The 23,418-nt window shown below is 38.6% G+C and overlaps 1 protein-coding gene across 6 annotated transcripts in view; it reads left to right on the forward strand.

Moving 5' to 3' along the window:
• The window catches only part of TAB3 (TGF-beta activated kinase 1 (MAP3K7) binding protein 3), a 43,488-nt gene that overhangs the window by 13,740 nt on the left and 6,330 nt on the right, over window positions 1-23,418 (forward strand). For 2 of the 6 annotated variants that reach the window (XM_053936152.1, XM_053936153.1), the window contains exons 2-6: window positions 11,428-11,616; window positions 14,533-15,979; window positions 19,040-19,200; window positions 21,283-21,376; window positions 22,936-23,019. In XM_053936152.1, coding sequence (XP_053792127.1) covers window positions 11,515-11,616; window positions 14,533-15,979; window positions 19,040-19,200; window positions 21,283-21,376; window positions 22,936-23,019 — 1,888 coding nt within the window. In that variant the 5' untranslated portion in view covers window positions 11,428-11,514. Of the gene's footprint in view, window positions 1-6,219; window positions 6,239-11,427; window positions 11,617-14,532; window positions 15,980-19,039; window positions 19,212-21,282; window positions 21,377-22,935; window positions 23,020-23,418 lie in introns of those variants that run through there. The other 4 variants (XM_053936156.1, XM_053936157.1, XM_053936154.1 and 1 more) reach the window with 4 other exon arrangements.

Genomic DNA, 23,418 nt, shown 5'->3' on the forward strand with positions numbered 1-23,418 from the left:
TTGGCTTATCCCATTTCTGGCCCAAGATGATGGAACAAGTGAATCTGAAATAATATTGAGACTTCCTTACAGAGATTTACTATTCAAGCAATTCCATAGACAGGACAGCTACAGCTTTATCTGAGTGGTGATTGTTTAGACACTAGCTTACATGCCAGTATGCCAGTGCTTCTTCCTGCAACAGATGTAGCTTATGGAAAGAGTGGAAACAGCTTTCCTTTCACCAGACATCTTCTTTTTTTTTTTTGTATCCCATTAGTATTTTTTGATAGAGAATGCTGAAGTCAATGTAGAAAGAAAACATTCCAAATGTCTGCATCGTGTAGTATCTAAGGCACATCTCCCCAGAAAGTCCATCTGGGGCTAAAATGAGATAAAATAATGTTAATAGAAGATGATTGTAGTCTGATGTTGCAGAGACTTTCTGTTGTAAAAACAACAATCTAATTTTAAGGCATTCTTCCCTCTCTGCCCCCAAAAGCAAAAAAAAATAAAAAACCAAAAAAACCCACCATAATCTAGGGTGTATATGACACCTGTATATATACATATATAGCTCATTCACATACATGTCTGTGTGTATTTATGTATTATGTATTTATGATAATTTTTATTTTACAGTACCTCCTGCTTTGCCCAAGGATATTGGGCACAGCAGTTCCTGACTATGGCACATAGTTGGGCACCTCTACATGTACAGGTGTGATCACAGATAACCTCAATGTGTCAATATGTTATATTGCAATAAACATAAATAACATTAATATAATGTGGTGTGGAACCTCGTTACGTGACTGTCTTGCAACACTCCCATGAGCAGGTGTTCATGCAAAGACTTGTCAGAAGATACCACAGAATCAGCAAGGTTCATGTTAGATTTCCTTATGTTAACAAATTCTTCTGGAATGATAGAAAAGACAGGCATGCTGCATAACTTGTTAATCATATTTTATAGTAATTATTCATGTCAAAGAAATTTACATAGGCCACCAAAGTTTAATTCTAAACTTTAAAAATTGAAGTTGTTTTCTGCTGTAGTGAGTATGGTTCATATTTTTCTGTACTGTTGTTCTGTATTGACTTCTGTCTGTTCATTGTTTTTTCTCTTGTCAGCTTTCTCCCGTTTTGTTTCTTTTTGTTCCTGTTAATATGTGCTTGTCTGCTTCCCTCCTCAGTTCCATGTATGAAGGGTCATGTCTTCCATCAGTTTGTGTTTGCTGGGGGTCCTCAAAGATGGTTCCGTCATCGCTTCACTCCACTTCTTTCCAGTCTAGGGTTTTTCTTCTAGTTTCAGTGGTCAAAGTGAGGAGAGGCTGGTGGTCATCAGGCCAGAGAGTGTTGAATGTTGTGCTTCCCAATATCGTTATCTCCTTTCTGACCATATTGGATGTAGAAATGTAGGGAATAAAGTGTGCAGGCAGTCTGCAATTGATGTTGCTTTTTGCAGAGTTGTCACTTACATGGGCTGCTAATAAACTTACACAGGTCACTTAACCTGAAATTAGTGGTAATTACAGTCTCTCCTGTCTTTGCAGGACAAGGAATACTTCTACTTTATGGTGTAAATATACTTTGTTATCATTTTCTCAATGATGCAGAAAAATGTAAATGTTTAAGACAAGGTGTGTTACAGAAATTGCCTGCATCCTGTAAAGCTTTTCCATATATTCAGATATCAACAAAGTAGAAACCTTTGATTCAGTGTATTGAATATAGAGTATTTTCAAGATTTGTCATAAGAAAACTCATCAGAGACTTAACAGAGAAATTCTGTTCTGGTCTGTTTATTTTAAACTGTTGTTTGCAACACTACTACGGCAAGCCATCACAAAAGTCTTATGGGCATTTAGAAGCAGGAGACGTGGTATTTAAACATAAATATAATATAGAACTTATAAAAAACAAAATATATGATATAAAACTTTTGTCCTCTTCTTTCTGCCTTGATAGTTGTTTAATTCTAATACCTCAAGTTTTAATTCAAATAGATGAAATTTTCTGTGGCAGCATAAATTATTAGATTTTATTTTTCAAATTTTATGTTATTATAACTCATCCTATTGCTGGATCACAGCACATTTGACTAAGTGAATTTATATTTTGTAGTTATTGCACAGCTTCAGCTCACTCTGAGAGGAATGGCCAAGCTTTTTTCATAAAATTGTTTTCTGAGCCACCCGAGTATAAAACTGGTTAAAAGTTCAAAAAGTATAGCCCTGAATGTGTGAAGTGCAGTGCTGTGCCTTTTATAGAAGTATCTGCAGGCTTAGACAATCAGCGTGATTGTGTTGCTTTTACTCTGCAAGTGGAGCCTCTTTCAGATTTATTGATAACAATTCATTTGTTTAGAGCAGTCATTTTTAATAGGGAGAGCCCAAGTCAAAGTGAAAAAATCAAAGAAAAGTAAGGGGCAAATTTAGGCTAATTTTGTGACTAGCCATTGAAAGGTGTAACAGCTGATTTATGAGTGTAGGTAACACCAAAATTTTACAAATTCAGTGTGAGTAATCCAAATTTGTTGGGTTTGTTGTTGGGGCTTTTTTAAGTTATTATTTCTCTATTGAGACTTTTTGCAACTTCCAGCTTTAGTGAATTATTACTGATCTGAAGTCCTGCAGAAGTACTTGCAGTGCTTCATTTTGTAGAAGTGTCTTGTGGAGAGAGTCGTGTTTTGACTTGTAAATATATCTTAGGAACAAAGCCTGTACCGAATGTGTTACAGCTGAATTCAGTACATAGCAATGAATTTGTCATGTAGGAGTAGGAGTTAATGCTGAGAATCACCTTGTGTAGGAGCTACTAAACATCTCCGGCAGGAACAATATTGAATTCCTGTTGTGGTGGTCAGGATTCAGACTGGTGCTCTGCAGATAACTCAGTGTCCATAGCAATATTTGGAGACATTGCTTCTTTGAGATGTGTTAATCTCAAACTTCTGAGAAAGAAGCTCACTTTCTCAAACAGATGGTGTATGAAACAATAGTCCAGTACTTTTGCACTCTGTTAGCTCCGTTTCTCTCCTTATAAACCTCAGCTTCTAATAGTTGCTAAACTTGCAAATATGAATAGCAGACTGTACTTAAAAATGAAGAAAAAGCTGAAGTTTATGATCAATGGATTTACAGTAGACCTTCTTCAGTGCTTTGTAGTATATACTAAGTTTCACATTTTCTTGTATCCTTTCTGGCTCATTTTGATTCCCAGAATAGGATATCACTACCAAAAACTTTTTCCATCATCATAAAACTGTTTTTATCAGGGCCAACACAGAAGTCGATGAATTAAGAAATCTGACAGTGTACTGTTTCACGCAGGATTTTTCCCAGCCACAGCCTCATTTCACAAGTGTTCAGTCACAAATCCTAGATCATATGTCCTCGTAAGAAAGGCAGTTCATTGTTCTCACAGCTTTGGGTGCAGTTGTGATAACTTGTGCTAACCTCAGGATTGTCTGTGAGCTGTACAAACTCACTTGCATTTGCAGTTTGTAGTTGTGCCTCGTGTTCTGCAGAGCCCTTCTGGAAGCTGGTATTTGTGGCATAGTAGCATCTTTCCTGAGCTATCCCCCTGCCTTGGAAACTTTCTCTTTTGTAACTTTGCTCTGTAGTGAGAGCTGCTTCTACTTGCTCACTGGAGTGAGAGAGCCATCAGTTCCTTTGAGGTATTTACTACTGTGATGCAGCTTCTCAGTGTACGAGAGGCTTAGAGGAAAGATTAGGGGAGAATTCTTACCAAGGTCTGTCATGACAGGATGAGGGACAATGATTTTACATGGAAAGACAGTAGGTTTAGATTGGACATAAGGAAGAAATTTCTGATGAGGGTGGTGAGGCACTGGAACAGTCTGCCCAGACAATGATGCTCCATTGTTAGCAGTGTTCCGGGTCATGCTGGACAGTGCTTTGAGCCACCTGGTCTAGTGCTCCCTCAGCAGGGCTTTGTAACTGGGCTGACCTTTGAGAGTCTCATCCCAACCAGATGATGCTGTAACTTACTTAGTAGAGGAATTACTGGCCAAGAACCTCTTAGCTACTTGCTAAAAGGAGCGTCATTGTTCCAGTTAAATGGTCTTCTCATTAGCATTCAGTTTTTACTATTTCCTGGTGTAATATAATTATTAAAAGTAAATTCTTCTTTGTTGAGGTTTGACTTGTACATAGGATAGGGATCAGCTTCACCCCTTTTGCTTCCAAAGAAATGGAATAAATAATGTCTCTATATAAATATTTAGTTTGAAAAGACAAGTTTTGGATCCCTCTTTGCAAAGACTTTGATGTGCTGGAGCATGTCCAGAGAATGGCAAGGCTGGGTGGGGGTCTGTGTCTACTCCCAGATAAGTAGAGGTAGAACAAAGGGAACTGGCCTAAAGTTGGGCCACGGGAGGTTCAGGCTGGATATCAGGAAAAATTTCTTTGCTGAAAGAGTGGTTAAACATGGGGGTACACTGCCCAGGGAACGGTGGAGTCACTGTCCCTGGAAGTGTTCAGAAAATGGGTAGACATGGCACTCAGTGATATGGTTTAGTGGGCATGGTGGTATTCAGTCAGAGGTTACACTTGATGATTTTGGAAGTCTTTTCCAACCTTAATGATTCTGTGATGTAGCTGGAAGAGAGAAACAATACATGAGTAACACTAAACACTAGTTCATTTCAATGTTGATGGCCCATAAGGATGGCAGAGTGTAATTAAAGGGAGAAAAACAAAGCAAATACTAAAGCACACAAAACAACATAAAACACATGCCTAAGAGGGAACAGTGATTGCTAATGATTTTTTGAATTTTTGTAACAACCTGTGTAATTAACACGTTTGTGCACAAGTTAGAGATGAAACCTTTTTATGCTTGAGTTGTGTTTCTAGGCAGTGTCACTGTTCGGCCAGAATTGGTTTTCCTCTGTCCAGGTTTCTGTTACCTCAGAGTTATATATTGTTTTTGTGTGATGACACACCACACTGTATTGCAGTATTAGTCATTTATATAAATGAGTCTGTGAAAAGAGTTTAAAACATGGATAAAACTGATCACTGCTTAAGTTTAAGCTACTGGGAAAAAAAAACAAAACAAAACAAAAAAAAAAAAAAACACCACAAAAAAACCCAAACAAGTGAAGGAATGATTTTGTTTATCTATGCTCCTTTTTCATCCAAGATGATAGTTTTCTAATCATGATGATTTTAATGATTAATGTTCCACTTCAGTACTCTGAGCTGTTAGCTGTTCTAGGCCATCACATGACACATCTGGGTAACTGTTGAATGGATAAATGGGCAGGGATATGGAATTGTCAGGAGAGCTTGTATAACTACCATAAGAGATCGATTGGTCAACAGTCAGCTTTATTTTTAGTTTCATTCTGCTGTATACCTCTTTTTTGTGCTTCACATTGCCTTCCTACCATGCAGGGGTTTTATGATCTTTTACACAAGTGAATGACTGTTCATCAGAAGACAGTTTGCCAAACCATGAAGCTGTGGTTTTACTGACATAGCCAGTCATTCAGAACAGTGTCAGCAGCATGCTGAGCTCAGCTTTAAAAGCTAAGCTTGACTGCTTGGATTCTGCTTTGTTGAACTTTGCAAGTCTGTATGAACTGACAGAATGTCTATAAGTTCTGTTGTGTCTTTCCTACTGTGTGAAGCAGTACAGTCCCAAAGCTGTGGGATGTATTACCCTGTAAATAAAGAAAACTTCTCTTAACAAATAGGCATTCTAATTTCTGAGGTGAACAAGTTGTGCCTAGCTATATATAATCCTAAAAATTATTTTAGCTGGACGGTAGCAAGGAAAAATAATCTTTGGTGTTTCTCTTATATCATGTTTATACAGTGAGTGTGTGACTGAAGATGGTTGTGAGGAAAAATTGCTCTTGGCACTGTTAAAACACTTTAGTTTCTTGTATTTCTGAGATTTTAAGGTCTTCGAGCTAGCAAGTCTTTGTGAAGGTGTCACATTACCATAAAATCATTTGCCTGCCTTTGCTGCAAGAGCAATCCAATGTTTTAGCTGGGTTGATGTTACTAAGTGTTGTGATACTTGTGGGATTAATTGTTTTTGCTTATTTGAATGGTTAAATAAATGCAAACTTAATGTACAAATCTGTTGTCTTCCTTTTCCGCATTGGAATTAATAGGTTGTGATGATTTTTAACAATTACAGCCAATGTAATTTTCTGTTGCAGGCAGGCACCTTTGAATTTAAGGTAACAGTGGTTCTAGAGGCTGCTCAAGGATTAGAGGTAGGATTACATGATTGCATCTGCAGCCAGGTCATATGCTGGGCATGTTTACAGGACTGTAATTGATGCCTATTAAATAATAGGTATGTGTGGGATGGGATGTTAAAAACCACATTTTTGCATACTTAATCCTTTGTGTGAAGCAACTCAGTTTGAATTTTTATCTTAAATGTCATGGTTCTAAACAAGCTGATTTACAAAAACGTTGCTCTTCAACAGCTTTTCTGCTGTGTGTTTGCAGTCACTGTAGGAAGTACCACAATAATTATACACCTTAACATCTACTTGAGTACTGAAATACAGAAGTGGAATTGGGATGTGATGATGCAGTAATGGCTGAAATGATATTTATTTGTTAAAATGACAGTAGTAGCTAAAACCCCAAAGATACTAATACTCAATCTAATAAAGTGCTTTCTAAATATGTTGTCTGAGCTAATTAGTCTCTTGTCTTCTCATGTGTTACTGTTGGCAAGCAGTATATGGACAGTATCCTGGCCTTTGGAAACACTTAACCAGTGTGTCAGCAGAGATGCAGGGAGTGGAATCATTCCAGTGGTAAAGAGCTGCTGCCTATAATCAATTGATCTGCCACAGTTTTCAGAAAGAGTTTTTGTAGAGGATAGTGTTAGTATTGCTTGGATGGTGAGCAAGTGATGGGGAGTTTGATGTGTGGTTTCAGTTCTGACCTGGTATCTGGTGGTAACTTTGGGGCTCAGCTGATGGGCAGCTTTCTTGCAGTGCCACAGCATGGTCTCTGCTAACTCCAGTATTGACAGCATTTGGTAAAATCCCCATCCTTATTTAGTGCTGTTTATACAAGAACAGCTTTTGGTTTTATTACAAATCTGCTTCAGGTGAAGGTGTCCTTTTGTTATGACTTTAACTGATGAGACGACTGACGTGTGCTGAAAAGTGGAAGGTGGTGTGGTGTTCTTGGTCCTGTATCCCTTTACCCGTTTTACATTTTCATCTTCCTTTATGCAGTGGTATGATGTTCAGTGGGTGTGCTTTATGCAGAGAAAGCTTGTTCAACTACTAAAAAGTGTTTGTTTTGGTTTTTAAATTGTTTTAACAGGTCACGTTAGTACAGTTGAGTTGACTGAGGGTGAGAAGAAAGGTGGAGAAAGCTGTTCAGTTTTTGTGAGTTGTAATTAACCAAGGAGTCTGTGAGGGTGGTGAAGGGTCTGGAGGAGCAACTGAGAGCACTGGGCTTGCTTAGCCTGGAGGAGACTGAGGGGAGACCTCACTGCAGTTACAACTTCCTCATGAGGGAAGAGGAGGGGCAGGCACTGATCTCTGCTCTGTGACCAGTGACAGGACCCGAGGGAATGGCCTGAAGCTGAGTCAGGGGAGGTTTAGGTTGGGTATCAGGAAAAGGTTCCTCACCCAGAGGGTGGCTGGGCGCTGGAAAAGGGAAGTGGTCCCAGCACCAAGCCTGACAGAGTTCAAGAAGTGTTTGGACAGTGCTCTCAGGCACAGTAGGATTCTTGGGGCTGTCGTGTGCAGGGCAAGGAGCTGGACTTGATATTCCTTGTGTGTAGCTTCTGACCCCAGTATATTTATGATTCTGTAAGCTGATTTTTTTTTATTTTTGTATTCTGTTTCTTGATTTTTTCTTCTTACACTTCGATGCTCAACTATTGTTATAAAACTCTTAACAATTAAATTTAAATTATTAAGGCCTAAGAAACTGTCTTCCAGGTAGCTTGTTTTCTGGAAATTCACTCAGGAATTACTTAATTGTTCCGTACATAGTAATTGTATAAGTGCACATCAGTACATAATTTATACATTTTCAGATAGTATTGATTCTCATAATTAGTATTTATTGACATAATTTAGTTTCAATTGGATCTTATTCCTGGCAATTTAGGTGTCTTTATTTAAATTGATTTAGTGCTTCAAAAATGACAGTAGCAGAAAAGATTCCTTCTCAAGATATTTGAACAGATCTTGGGGAGGATCAAGACTGTAGTCATTCTGCTTTTTTTATTTACTCTTTCAGAAAAGAGGCATCAGTTGATTGATGTAACTGTTGGTTGTTTTCTTAACTCCTAATCGACACAAGTTGGTTAAGGAGGAGTTGAATGTAAATATACTGTTTTCATGTACGTATCATTTGGGCATGTAAAAGGTGTGAAAAGGCAAATTATTGTATTTCTTTAGGATTTGAGTTATGGTTTGCTTAATCCCTGTGGTTCACTGAGTGGCTCCCGAGGTCAGCTCTGTGTGTTAACACATCGGGACCAATTCTGTGACAATATGCTGTGGTTTTGCCATTAGAACTGCCATGTATTTAGCACTGTTAATTTATTCCATCTTTATGGGATACTTCTAATCTAGACTTTGGGTATTCTCAACTCCTTCCTGAAAGCTACAGATGAAACATCTTGTTTTCATTTTGACTTTGGGTTGGTGTTTGATGCATTGAACTTTCAGTAATTACAAGGCTGGTCATGTAAGGCACCTCAGTGTGTCCCTTAGCCTGGGAATGCTGTGGAAGAAAGTCTTTGAAGGATTGCTTTCCTAGCGTGTTGTGGCTCAGCAGGAGTTCTTGTCTAAGCATCTCAGCTGTGTAGCCTTTGCTGTAAGCCCTTGGCTCTCTGAATAACTTGGTTCTCTGCCTGCCATGTGCTGTGGAGCAACATGGGAAGTGGGTATTGTATTCCAGCCAGTTCGTGCCTGCTTAGAGTGGAAAATGTGCAGTCACTTGTAGTCAGGTCAAGTAGAATAAGCTGAACAAAATGCTGGACAATAGGTAGGACAAAAGGCTGGGCTTGTACATAATGACAATAGTAAATTTTGTGGTGTTGGCTGGCGGAAAAAGACCCCAACAAATTTCCACAGTAGCTTAGCTATGTAATCCAAGGACTTCAGAATGATTTGTGTGTTAGTTCATGCTTCCCAGTAATTATTTTGGGTTTCTTGTAGGCTTTTTAAGGCTGTCTGTGTAACTGTAAAGGCTGGAAGCTTCAACTCCTCAAAATAAAAATGGAACTTTGTTACCCATTGTGTTTAGAAGTTTGATAAAATTCATACTTGGCCAGTAACTGCCAATTACTTTGTGTTACACCTCTGCTCACCACACATATTTGGGAAATGTTAGAAAACAAAAAGTTAGCTTCTGTTATTTTAAAACTGTAGTAGAAAAACATTGAATGTGTTGATGATGAATCTTGAGTCCACGTGTTACATTTACAGTCACCCATGTTATATTTAAACTTTTATTTTAAGAGAGAAATGATGCAAAGGCTCTTGCCCATGCAAATGAAATTTTTATAATTATTAACTTCTGTTTCAGATGCCATCATTTGTTATTCCAGAAGTTTTAACTGCAATTTAATTATTATTAAATGCAATTAAAACAGAGGTTTAACTGCAATTTATTGTGGTAGGGTACTCCTTCATTACTGCATTTTAGCCTTTGCCTCCTGGGATAATGAGAGTTGTCCAGAAACACAGGGAGCTTGATTGCTGTCAGGTTTTCTTTGAGTATTCTTGTGATGCTCTGCCTTTAAGAGTATAATGTTTGTTCATCATTTACAAAAAAAAATAGTTTTCTGAAAAACCCCTTATTGTGAGTGTAGACAGGAATTTTCTTGTGGAAGCTTCATTTCCTTTTAAAAAAAGCAATACAGCAGTGGACAGAAATGAATTGTGATGTACAATATACGTTTATTGCAGTATTTCTTAAGTCACAGCAAGATAATTCACTTACCTCACTGTTCTTTAGACTTGTCTCATTTATCTTGAAAAAGTGTGTGACGTGGCAGATGTCATACTGGGTACTGGAATGTATGAGGTGGGCCAGAGAGGGACCCTTTCTGTGAGCACAGGTGTTGTTCAGTGAGTGCTGATGCCACCTGAGGGCTGTCCACATGCAAAGCCACACATCATGGACTGGACTTGACTCCTGCATTTTATACCCCTAAAACTTTAACCAAAGGTTTTTTTTATACCCTAAACCTGACACTTTCCTTTGAAGATACATACTCTGTTTTCTTGCCTATAAATCAAACTTCCAGAGGAAACTGTTGGAATTTTAGTGGCTAGAGGTATGTGTGCATTTGCTGGTCTGTTGTGCTGCTGGAGGCTGCTGCTGAAAGTTGAACTAACAAATGAAAAGCTGACTGAATACCTGTGCCATGTGCCACCCACAGTTGCACTGAGGTCAAGATAAGCATGATTTAAACTTGGGACTTTGGGTAGCTAATATATTATTAAACACCAGCTCTGCTGGTATCTGATTCTCATTTCCTTTTTGAACATAGCAGTGCATTCTCTACAGTTAAAAATTCCACTGAGCAGTACTGTTGGAAAGGCTTTTGAAGCTTAGCAGTGATAGATGTATGTGTAACAGAGACTGTGTCATGCAGCACCTCATGCGAAGTTTTTGTGAATCTTTACTTAGACATCAGCTGCCTTTTGGTTACTGCTGTGATCATGAGCCACAAGTGCAAAAAGCGTTTGTTGACTCAGACTATATTTGCCCTCCAGTAGTCCTTGGATATTGAAGTTCAGAATATTTTAGTTGTTGAATACAAGAATTTTTAAATGGAAGGAGGTGTAGGGGATTTTTTTTTTGTTTGGTTTTTGTCACTCATTATGTTAGTATGAATGTAATAAGTACTTTACAAAAATCTTACGTAGATGCTTTTCTAATCCTGCAAAGGTCTCTTTAAACTCTTATTTAATTCTTGTTCAGTTTCCCAAAAATTGCTTCTGACTTCTTGGATTTGTAGTGATGTAAAGACAGAAGAGTTTGAATCCTGTTAATAGAACAGCTACTTGGTTTTCCAGCCTATTATTTCTAGCATGTTGTAAATAAGACATGTGTACTTGATGATAACTTCATTCTTTTCTGCAGACTGTTCAGAATTTCACAGGGAGTAAATATATAACAGTTCCATTTTATGCGGGTCACAATTATTAAAGTTACACATGGTGCCACAGTGGGACTGAGTAAAGACCTGAACTAGCACATTCCAGTGCAAAGCCATATAGACATACCTGTGGTATGTTAAGTGTTTTAATATTACTATTTGAGACATGATTATTCCCACCCTTACGTTTAAGCTATTGTCTCTCTTGGTAGTTAAAATGCATTATGGTAGTTTTCTACGCAAGCGGTTTGGGAAGGACAAAAAGTTGTGATGGCTTAAAAGATTGTGTTTTCTTTCTTACAGAAAATGCCAGAAGCCTCAGAAGACCACAATCACTGGAAGGTCTGTTGACTTCCGTTCTCTGGTAATCTGGAACATCATCCATCTGGCATGGCGCAGGGCAGCCAACAGCTTGACGTGCAGGTACTCCATGATCTCCGGCAGCGTTTCCCTGAGATACCTGAAGGGGTGGTATCTCAGTGCATGCTTCAGGTATGGTGACAAGTCTGTGTATTTTATTTTGGCATAAACTAAGAGTTCAGTATGAAAACCCTTTTTAGTAGTACATGTGGAGCATAGGGTTTCATTTTCCTGGTTGTATTTTAAAAGGTTGGAAGACTCCATTACTTGCATATCCATCTTGTCTTTTAGATACAAAAATTCTATCATTCCTCACTTAGGTTTGCGGAGGTTATTTTGCTCTGATGTTTTTCATTGTCTGTGTGACCTGTGACTGTATGCATATGGATAATAAAGTGACTAATAGGATGTCAATTGATGATGGCTACATAAATAACATACATATACTGGAGGAGGTTTTAGTAAGCAGTCACTCATCCTTCCAAGATAAGGAGCTGGACTTAGCTAGCAATCTGACAGTTTTCCCTCTTCAGGGTATGCTCTCCAGGGGTTTAGTTGTACTTCTCTCTTTCTAGTTCAGGTGGTGGTTCTTCTCTCTGCACTCCTTTTCCTTTCCATTTCATCCTTCTGCCTTCATCTAAAATCAGAAATTGGAAGTGATAATAAATTACCACATATAATAAGTAGTGGTCATTTGGGAATACCTTCAGTTAATGAGAGGAATCAGGAATGGAGTAGAAACATGCAAGATCTGGTTTGGCCTTGTGTGGCCATGGCTGAGGTTGGAAAGCTGTACTTGATTCCTGCCTGTCCCTGGCAGATGAGTAGGTTTACTGAGAACAGGGGTTGCAATTTTTGCATTTTGTTTTCTAAATCATACAAATAAAAATTAATTCCTTTCAGACAAATGTAAAGCAGGGGAAGTCCTTCAATTTAAAGCTTTACTTATCCTGACAGTCTTATCTTCTGTACTGTTTAGTACACGATCCTTTTGATGAACTGTGTTTGTCATAGACATTTTTAAACTGATAAAATTAAAGAACCCATAATGCTGCAGAAGCATATGGTGTTCTGTATCTATTATATGGCATTCTGGATAGCTAGTTAACTTTGCTTAGCAAATACTTGTTATGTTTTAAAGTATAGATTTTTTTTTTTCCAAACCCACTTTATAGTTTAAAGATGGTAGCTGATTTCCAATAACCATTTGCAATAAATGCTCTAGATTTAAATCAGTTTGGAGTTTCAAACCTGTCAAAAATTGAGGGTCCTTTGGAATAACAAATATATTCCATACCCTGATAAAATCAGATCAGAGCCTGTCCTGTATATGTTCTCTTTACCTGCACCCTGACCAAGTGACCTAAGGAAACTGAAGGCTCTCTTCAAGAAGTTCTGTTTAGATGGCAAGTGGCTGATGGTAGAGGTTCACTTTTTGGAGACCGCTGTTTTGGCATTGTGGTGCTGGTTGTTATTACAAGGTCTGGTTCCCACATATTCTGGTCTTAATTTTTAGTGATATGTCTGGATATTCCCAGTGATCACTGATGTCTAGAAGGAGAGCTCAGCATGAAGGGAGGTTGTCAGGGAGAAGTGTCTGTAGAGTGATAGCTCTTCCTATTCAAGTGCTGGACTCTTCTGTCATGTTTAGTAGTAACTCTTCATATGAGAAGATACAGAATATATGAGCTCATCTGAATGTGAAATTATATTAAATTTTGGGAAAATTATCTTCACTCTGGTATTAAGACTGACTAGGTATAGTCCATGAGAAAAGAAATGTAATATGACTTTTCAGCCAGTGGCTGTTGAAAATTGTATTGCAAGGCAATATGTGTATATATGTAATACACGCATAAAATTTATATAGTGATAGTGCTTAAAATAGAAGTGCAGCCATTATTAATGTCCATTCCTTAGAATGGTAATTTTAGCACACTGAGGAAGGCAGGGGTGTGTGTGCATATATAAATATGTACACACTTGCCATGGAAGGAGGTGCTCACCTCTGTCACAGAAGGTACCGGTCTTGGGTCATGTTTAACAAAGGGTGCTAAGGGCCAGATTTAGTTGAACTTAAAGTGAAATTTGTTTTCTTTAGCTACTATTTAAATTAAAATCTGAACCACAGCTGATGGAGGCTGTTACATGATAAAGTGGGGAGAAAAATAAATCCACCATCTGGAATGCTTTCTAGTGATTTTACTCATTTGGAAAAGCTATAATTTATGTTGTTCTTTCAACAGACTACATTAAGCTAAAATTAGTGTAGAGGGCAAGAAGGGAAAAGGAATTCCCCATTATATTTCTCATTTGATTCATAATTTATTGTCTGTATAGTTTCAACTGCCACCACCACAGAACAAATCAAACATTTAAAAGGGTTATTTGATTTCTTACTGATGTATGAATAAACCTTTTTTAGCCTTAAGCCTTGAATTCTTAAAGGCAGTTCAAATTTGCTTGGAATTGTAACGTTCTTTATGGAATCCCCAAGACTTCTTCAAGCAATACTTTGACTTCATTGTTAAGGTATTAAATACTGTTCTACTAGTAAAAGCTGGTTTAAAATGTTGGGTTTTTAAACTTCTGGGTGAAGAGAAATAGTCAGGTAAACAGTAAACTGAAAGTGAAAGCAGTAAACACTCAGATAAACATTGAAATGTTATCTGCATTTTTGTTTTGCTTTTTCTGAGTTTGCAATTTTGATCTAGTTTGATTTGTGTTGTTACTAGAAGTAGTTAATTGTACAGACTTGTTCCTTGAAGAACCTGCAGAGAGTTGTAACCATTGCTTTTCTGAAACTGGACTTGTTTTTTTTTGATATGTCCTAGTGTAACTAGTGTTACCAGAGCATTTTGCCAGATGCAATATGAGCTATGTATTACTTGCATACCATATCTTTATTTCACAATACCTGTGTATGAAACGCTACCCCTAGTTGTGTCCAGGCTAGGCCTGGTTGTGGCCTCAGCTGAATGTTGAACACAGAGTGCTGGCTCTTTCCTGTGCTCTGTGGCAGTAATAGGTGTCTGTTCTTGCTCCTAGAACAACAACAACCTCGATGCTTGTTGTCGAGCCCTCGCACAGGAGAGCAGCAAGTATTTGTATATGGAGTACCACAGCCCTGATGACACCAGAATGAACAGAAATAGCCTTTTGCACATTAATCTGGGTATTCATCCTCATACCAGCTATCACGCGGGGGATGGAGCTCAACTTAATGGTGGTCGTACACTGGTACACAGCTCAAGCGATGGACACATTGACCCGCAGCGCACGGCAGGTAAACAGCTGATTTGCTTAGTTCAAGAACCACATTCTGCTCCCGCCGTTGTGGCAGCTTCTCCTAGTTACAATCCATTTTTTGTGAATGACCAGAATAGAAATGCAGCTACTCCTCCTCCACAGCCACCTCCACAGCCATCTTCCATACAACCAGGAATGAACACGTCTGCTATGCAAGGCCCTCCCACGTATATGCACATACCTCGGTACAGTACAAATCCCATTACTGTTACAGTATCACAAAACCTCCCCTCTGGACAGAGTGTACCCAGAGCTCTTCAAATTCTTCCACAGATTCCAAGCAATCTTTATGGGACTCCTGGCTCTATTTATATTAGACAAACATCTCAAAGTTCTTCAGGACGACAGACTCCTCAGAATACACAGTGGCATTCATCGCCACAGGGCCCAGTTCCACATTATCCTCGTCCTCTACCTGTATATCCACATCAACAGAACTACCAACCTTCTCAGTATTCTCCAAAACAACCCCAGATCCCTCAGTCGGCTTTTCGATCACCACCGGCATCCCAGTGTCCCTCTCCCTTTGGCTCTCCTCAACACCAAGTTCAACCTCCTCAGTTGAGTCACCAGAGTTCACATGTTTTCATGCCTCCTAGTCCTTCCACTGTCCCACCCCATCCGTATCAGCAAGCATCCCAGACTTTTCAAAAGCAAGGTGGTCACTCTGTATCGTACCTTCCTCCTTTTGCTGGACCTAGTTTATCCAAAGGTTCCATGAATAAAATAGAAATTACAGTTGAGCCGCCGCAAAGACCTGGGACTGCAATGAACAGAAGCCCTTCACCTATAAGCAATCAACCATCTCAACGAAACCAGCACCCGCTGTATGCAGCCACTACTCCTCCTTCAAGCTCTCCATCCAGAGGTATGTCGGGACAACCCAAACCTCCATTTAGTGTTAATCCAGTATATATTACCTACACTCAACCAGCTGGACCTGCAGGTGCACCAACACAGTCTCCTCGGGTAATGGTATCTCAGCCAAACCCAACCATTTTTAAAATCACAGTAGGTCGAGCACCGACTGAGAATCTTTTAAATTTAGTGGACCAAGAAGAGCGTTCTGCAGCACCAGAACCTATTCAGCCTATTTCTGTAATCCCAGGATCTGGAGGAGAAAAAGGAAGCCATAAGTATCAGAGAAGTTCTAGTTCTGGATCAGACGACTATGCTTACACTCAAGGTAAATGTTTCACCCTGCAAATTGTAGTGTTGTAAAATGCATTTTCAGCTTGATTTTGCTACTTAGTGAGAATTTTTAAACCTGTACAGAAAAAAATAGAAACTGTGTCAAAAATCAGACCATTTTTTCTGATTTTTTTTTTAATATTGCCAAATTTCAGTCTAACACATAAAGAATTTCTAAGCGTCTTAACATTGCTGTATTTCTCATGTTAGGGGACTTTCTTAAAACACTGCAGTTAACAATGATAAGTAGTTTGTTCATGTACTGTGTGTCAGTTTTGTCAATTCTGCATTGAAGAACTGGGTCATAAATTTACATGTGGATTTTTATAATGTTATGTATTTGTTCCATATTCAAGTGTTTTAGAACACCTGAAGCACTGGCTTCTGCATTTGGTTTAGATTGAAGAATATTAAGTGAAAGAGAAGAGAGAGAGATAAGAATGCAGCTAAAAAAACTTTGTCAATACAAATATTTTTTTAAAGGTAATAAAATAATTATTTTCAAGAACTTGAAAGTTCATTTCTTCCACTTCGAGTTTTCAAAGAGGAAGAGGAGATTGGCTGACAAATTTTAGGATGTGTGTTCTGCTGCACAGGGAAAACATAGTTTTAATGCCATATATAAATGAAGAATTTGGCAATTCAGTAAAGAAAAAAAAAGTCAAGTTAACCCTAAATTGAAAACTGCTTTTTTTGGAGTAATCGGCTGTATAGATTTGAAACATTTAAAATTGAGCAAGTGAATCAGTCTGCAAGCATTCAAACCAGTCATTTGGGCAATGACAGAATGATAACCTGAAACAGGTATTTTCTGGATTTGTGTTTGGAAAGAAAAGTCTATTCCTCTGTTGTTCCTTCTAGCCTTTGTTTTACTATAGAGAGCTGAAGTGAGAGCTTATAGTGCTGCTCTGTAGTTCTTGATTTCTTATTTCACTTACTGTCTTTTGAGCTCTTCTAACTCATCAACAAAGCTGTTCTGTACCTCCTAGACTCAATTAGAAATTCTGTAGACCCAATTCTTCAGTAAAAATGAATGCCAGTAGGTCAAAGCACTGAGGCCTTGTGTTTTGTTTGGTAGTGTTACTATTACAGCTTCAGTAGAGGTTGTCATTTATGTGAGAAAAGTACAAGTAGCTTCACATAGCTGTGAAGAACATGTTTTGAAATGTAAAACCTGGTTTTGCCTTTGTGCCTTCCACTAGATTTGTGTCTCTGAAAAGCAAACCAAATAAAACTAATTAGTATGTGCTTTTTTGGGGTGTTTGCATTTGTGGCAATACCTACCAGAGCTTTTTTTTTATTGCTACACTCTGAATTCTTGATAGAAATAAATTGTAGAAGAATAAACATTTTATTCTTTACTACCACAAAGGAGTCCTAGAAAAGAGTATATTTAACAGCTTAATTTAGGGAACAAGTTTGTTTAATTTTCGCTGGAATGTGAGCCATTGTAAAAAGTGTAACCAGAAATTCATTCTGGTTTCTGCAATTTACTTCTTTGTAATATGAGTCATATTTGATGAGTTGTACTAGAGTATAATGTGAAGCTCTGAAATGTAGTCACACCACGTTAAGTTGAAGGAATCACACAGAGACAGGGTTTGGTAACAATAGTGGAAAATCATTCAGTCTGATATCTGTACTTTTTTTCTTCTGTTTGCATGACTTATGCTACTTGAAAAAGTAGAGAACAGTTCTGTTCAATAATTCTGGTGCCTGTAGTGTAGAAACACCTGGTGTTATTCTTGGCTAGGCTCTTTGGTGTTTATTCGTTGGCCATGAATTGGTGAATCCATACAAAATCCAAATTACAGTGCTACATTTTTGTGTGGAATGCTGATAACTGCTTCTAACAGGTTGAGGTGTTCTTCTTTTGCAGTAAGTTGTTATGTTGTTACTTATTTTTCTAATTCTTTTTAGCTCATATGTTAATATTCTTGGATATTACATGCTTTTCCTTTGCCTTTGTTGGATGAGGTGAAGAAAAGGGCAAGTTCTGGCTGGGACTTTTCATGAAGTAGCATTTTGCAGGTTCTACAGCATCCTTACTTTGAACAGTTTGCTGGAACATTGTTATATGAGCAGCATGTTTGTCTGAATACCCACATCAAATGTCTTATTTTTTCTCTGTCCTAGCAGACTTCAATCAGGTAAAACCAGCCTAATGAGAAAGGATTAAGCATCACACTGACTTGGCCAGCTTTGCATCATGATGAAATACTGAGAAATGCTCTTCTTTAGGAAAGTGACTATTATCTTTTAGCTAGTCCAAATTCTTTTCTTTGGTTCTCTGGGACCCCAACACCAGTTTGTGACTGAGAGTCATAAATTTCAGTACCATAATGAAAATAAGGGAGTGACTTAACAGCAGAGAGAGGTTGGAGAAATTGATCTGTCATAAAATTAAGATCTGAAGCACCTGAGCTGACTCAACTTTTTATTTTCTGGATACTCTAGTTTATTTTGTTGAAGCTCTGTAGTTTTACCTTTGAACCCTAGGGAATTTACAGTATTGAGGATTACAATATTCCCTGAAAAGCTAAGACTACTTAAAAGTTATACCACAGTTTGTAATAGCAGTGAAAAAAGCAATTTGGGATTGACATTTGCCTAATGTCTCAGGGCTGGTGTGTCAGCTGTTACTGAGCAGCAGGTATGAAGTGTGTGTTACCTTCTGATCTTACCTTCGTTTTTTTTTTTGTCAGTAGAGTATTAGTATAACTAGGTTGCTGTTTCATCCTGAGAAGCTGTCTTCTTATACAGGTGCCTTTGTATTTTTGAGACAAGAAAGACCAAATGCAAAAAAAGAAGCTTTGACCAAAATGGTAATAACAACTTCAAGTTACTGTATAAAACATGTTTTTATTCTGGAAGAACTTTGTTCTAAATTGTAGTTCATTTGGCATGAAAGCATCTTCACACTGATATTTGGCTGCATGTCTACGATCACCTTTTTTTTTCCAGAAGGGTCACTCATGAATCTTACGCATAAGTTAAGAATTCAGTGTTCAGGTTTTTCTATGCTAGTAACTGTTTCTTCTGTGTAAAACATCAGCCTTGCTGTTACATCAACGAGCAAGGATGGAGAGGTTAGCAAAGGAACTGAAGCTTGAGAAAGAAGAGCTTGAACGCCTGAAGACTGAAGTCAATGGCATGGAGCATGATCTGATGCAGAGGCGGCTTCGGAGAGTCAGCTGTACAACTGCAATTCCCACAGTAAGCAATTTGTTAGTATTTAATTCAACATACACATTTTTTGATGAAAATAAAGTACTGTTCAAAAAATACTTCTTTGTTTTATATCTTCAGTCTTTGGGGACACTTTATTTTAAATACTTGACTTGTCATAAGCTAATTTGTATAGTTGATGAAATGGATACGTGTGCAGTTTTCTTGGTGTTCCCAACAAAACTTCAGAAAGTTGTATGCATGTGCTTTTGTGGACCACAGAGCTGAATATGCTTGGTTTCTTAACAACCAATAAAAGTACGTCCAAGTCTATTCAATAAGCCTTAGCCATATAGAGCTTGGTGTTCATGCAGGAAGGTTTAACTTCTGTTTTTAAAAAGCTATTTTATTGTTTGAGTAGTTGCTTCTCATAGACAGTATTTCTCTTTTGGTATGTGCAGGATATGCCAAATAACTTGTCAGTGTTGCCTGAAATAGTTGGAACTCTTCTGTTTTCCTTGTTGATTCTTCTTATCTGTGTGACTTCCACCTGCAAGTGACTCCAGCCCATACATGTGTGTGGCTCTGATAAGGGAATTCATCTGGCTGAAAAATAGCTTCCACTGTATGTAGTTGTTAAGCAAATCAGCTCAGACTTACTGGCTGTATTGACACAAACAATGCACACAGCTGTAGGCTGGAAGGCACAGGAGGACTGTTGGCTGATTTGCTACTATGGCTGTTCTGTGTCTCACCTGTTTCAGGGTAGCATTTGGCAAAAATGTACCTGGGAGAAGTACAGAGGCACTGAGTGTGCCAGGATGAGGTTAGGAAAGCCAGAGACCAACTGGAGGTGAATCTGGCACAGGATTTCAAAGACCAAAAGAAGGGCTTCTGTTACTACCTAGGTGACAGCAGGAAGACTATTGAAAATGTGGACTCAGCAAGTTGGGGGGCATGGTTATGTAGGACATGGAAAAGGTTTGAGATACTGAATTAACTTCTTGGTTCAGTCTTTACAGTCCATCAGGAATCCCAGGTCCCAGAGACTCTGGGAAAAGTGTGAAGCAAGGAAGGTACACACTTAATGGAAGAGAATCAGGTCAGGGAATGCTTAGGCAAAGCAGTCATACACGAGGTCATAATCCTGGATGAGATGCACCTATGAGTGCTGAGGGAGCTGCCAGGTTTCATTGCAAGGCCACTCCAGGTAGTCTTTGGTTGATTAATGGTATTTGGGAAAGTTCCCAAAGGCTAGAGGAGAGCAAATATCACTGATGTCTGTCTGCAAGAAGGGGGGGACTCAGGGAACTACTGGCTGGAACTCACTTCGATCATTGGGAAAGTGATTGAGCAGCTAAAGCTGCTGACCATTTCCAGGCACATGAAGGACAAGAAAGTGGTCAGCAGTAGTTCAAGCTTGGCCAATTTGGTAAACTTCTAGGATGCAAAGTCCTAGATGACCTCCAGAGGTTCCTTGTGACTTTGAATAAATTCTGTTATTTTGTGACTGGGATGCTGAAATGTATCCTAGGATTAAAAGTGTTAGTGATTGATGCTGCTGGCATTAAGAAAGCTTTGCATTCCAGTAACTTAGGGTTTCTTAATGATATGCAAATATATGGACTTAAATGACTGATTATGCTGTTAAGAATAATTGCAATTTTTCATCACTGAGTGATTTAAATATACTGGGCTAAAAGGTTTGGAGCTCCTTGCAAATGAGTAAACTTTTGACCTCATTCAGTTATAAGCAAGTAATAGTTAAGGTAGGCTGCAGTTTGTATTCTGTTTTTGATTATCTTGATGCAAATTCGGGTGGTAAGTCATCCATTTATACAGAATTTAGTAATGTGTGGTTTTATAAACTTGAGCTCAGCTATGTCATCTTACTCTAATGAATTTTAATATTAAGTAACTTGTCTGTTTTCCTCCTCACATGCCAATAGAAGAATGTTTTTTGAGGGCAAGTGAGTTAGGGGTAGTAGGCCAGACAGTTGGACTTTTTTCACTGCCTTATCTATACTCAGTTTTTAGTAAAGCTGTTAACAAAGACATAGCAATGTTATTTCTATTTCAAATAAGATGCTGATTTTCCCACAATTACTATTTTGGAATGTTTCTTTCTAGCCTGAGGAAATGACCAGATTGAGAAGCCTCAACAGACAACTCCAGATAAATGTTGACTGTACACTGAAAGAAGTTGATCTCCTTCAATCTAGAGGTATTGAATTGATATTTTTTTAAAAAACATCATTTGCATATGGTCACGAATGTTAGTCTGCTGGAGGTTAGGAAGGCTCTGCAGAGGGCTCTGGACAGGTTGGATCAATGGAGTGAGGTCAATTTTATGAGGTTCAACAAGTGTCATAACAACCCCAGGCAGAGCTACAGGCTGGGGGAAGAGTGGCTGGAAAGGTACCTGGGGGGAAGGGACCTGGGGGTGCTGGTCAACGTCAACAGCAGCTGGACATGAGCCAGGTGTGCCCAGGGGGGCCAATGGCATCTGGCCTGGATCAGCAATAGTGCGGCAGCAGGACCAGGGCAGGAATTGTCCCCCTGTGCTCAGCACTGGTGAGGCCACACCTCAAATCCTGTGTGCAGTTTTGGGCCTTTCACTACAAGAAAGGCATTGAGGGGCTGGAGTGAGTCCAGAGAAGGACAGCAGAGCTGGGGAAGGGTCTGGAGAGTCAGTCATAGGAGAAATGGCTGAGGCAGCTGAGAGTGTTTAGCCTGGAGAAAAGGAGGCTCAGGGGGACCTTACTGCCCTTTAGAATAATGTGAAAGGAGGCTCCGGCGAGGTGGAGTCTCTTCTCCCAGGTAACAAGTGACAGATGAGAGGAAACAGCTCAGGTTGCACCAGAGCAGGTTTAGACTGGATATTAGGGAAGATGTCTTCAGGACAAGAGTTGTCAAGCATTAGAACAGGCTGCCTAGGGAAGTGGTAGAGTTGCTATCCCTGGAGGTATTTTAAAAAACCTATAGATGCAGCACCTGAGCACAAGGGTTAGTGATTGACTTGGCAGTGCTGAGGTAGCAGTTGGACTCAATGATCTTCGAAGTCTTTTCCAACCTAAGTCTTTTCCATCTAACCTATGGTTCTAATATAGCATGTCCTTAAATGTGAATATTTGGAGGTTTTAGAGTTCAATTTATATTAGCAGTGACAGCTTACCTCTAAAAGGTGGGTATTTCTTCAGTTACAACCTAATAAACTTGACTTGCTAGTTCTTCTCTTGGCCAAGTTAAATTCCATTAGCAAGAAAGTGGTGACATAAAATTATTTTGTCAAGAGCATATTAAAAAAACTCTTCTGTGAAGATGCTTTACTTAAAATTTTAACTAATTGCTGACAAAGGCTGTGGCCAAGTAATACAGAACTGAACAACGAGTTGCAGCCAAGAGCCTGGCAAACAGAAATTTATTAGGGTTTTTAAAAATCTTTTTTTGCAACAGAAACTTGTCTTAAATAGAATCAAACAGATTAGGATATGCACAGTCCTGTCTTATCAAGGAAGTATCCTGTAGGAAGACATACATTTCACATGTTTTCACAGCAAAACAAAATGTTTACCTGGAGTTGATTTTTCAGTATGGGATTGCCCTGCTAAAAATTACTATGATTGACAGAAAACTAAAAATACGTGACAAAACTTGTGAAAAAGCTAAGATATAATGTCATAATAAGAAGAAGTGTAAAATAAGAAGCCTTTGGATGTTCATGTCACTGGCATAGGCATTTAAATAATTTTCAAATTACACTTTCTTTTTCTTTTCTAACAGGAAACTTTGATCCAAAAGCCACATGTAACTTCTATGATAACATAGAGCCTGGTCCTGTTGTGCCACCAAAGCCATATAAAAAAGGTAGGTCAACAAACAGGCATCATCACCAAATCTGCATTGAGTGAGGTATTTTTTCTTTTTTAAACAATCCCTGTGGTGACAGGAAGCAGCTCTACTTATTTAACTTTTCTGTCTGTAATTCAAACGAGAACATTTTTCTATAAGTGCAGTAATCCTGGCTACAACTTGATTTCCTCAGACAGATTGTTGTGAATAAATGTTCTGTTAATACCACCTTGATTATAAATAGTTATTCCCTGCTAGAAAAAAAGAGCTGAAATACCAAAGTGGGATCTTATGCTCTGATATAGAAAAAACAGCTATCTTTTCCCTGAAAATGCTATGTGGGATAAGATTTATAATACTGTGTCTCCTCTTGCTGTAACTAGCATGTACTGCACTTGTTAGTGGAAAGGAAGC

The sequence above is a fragment of the Vidua chalybeata genome, chromosome 2 (assembly GCF_026979565.1).
Source record: "Vidua chalybeata isolate OUT-0048 chromosome 2, bVidCha1 merged haplotype, whole genome shotgun sequence".
In the NCBI taxonomy this organism is placed as follows: Eukaryota; Metazoa; Chordata; class Aves; order Passeriformes; family Viduidae; genus Vidua; species Vidua chalybeata.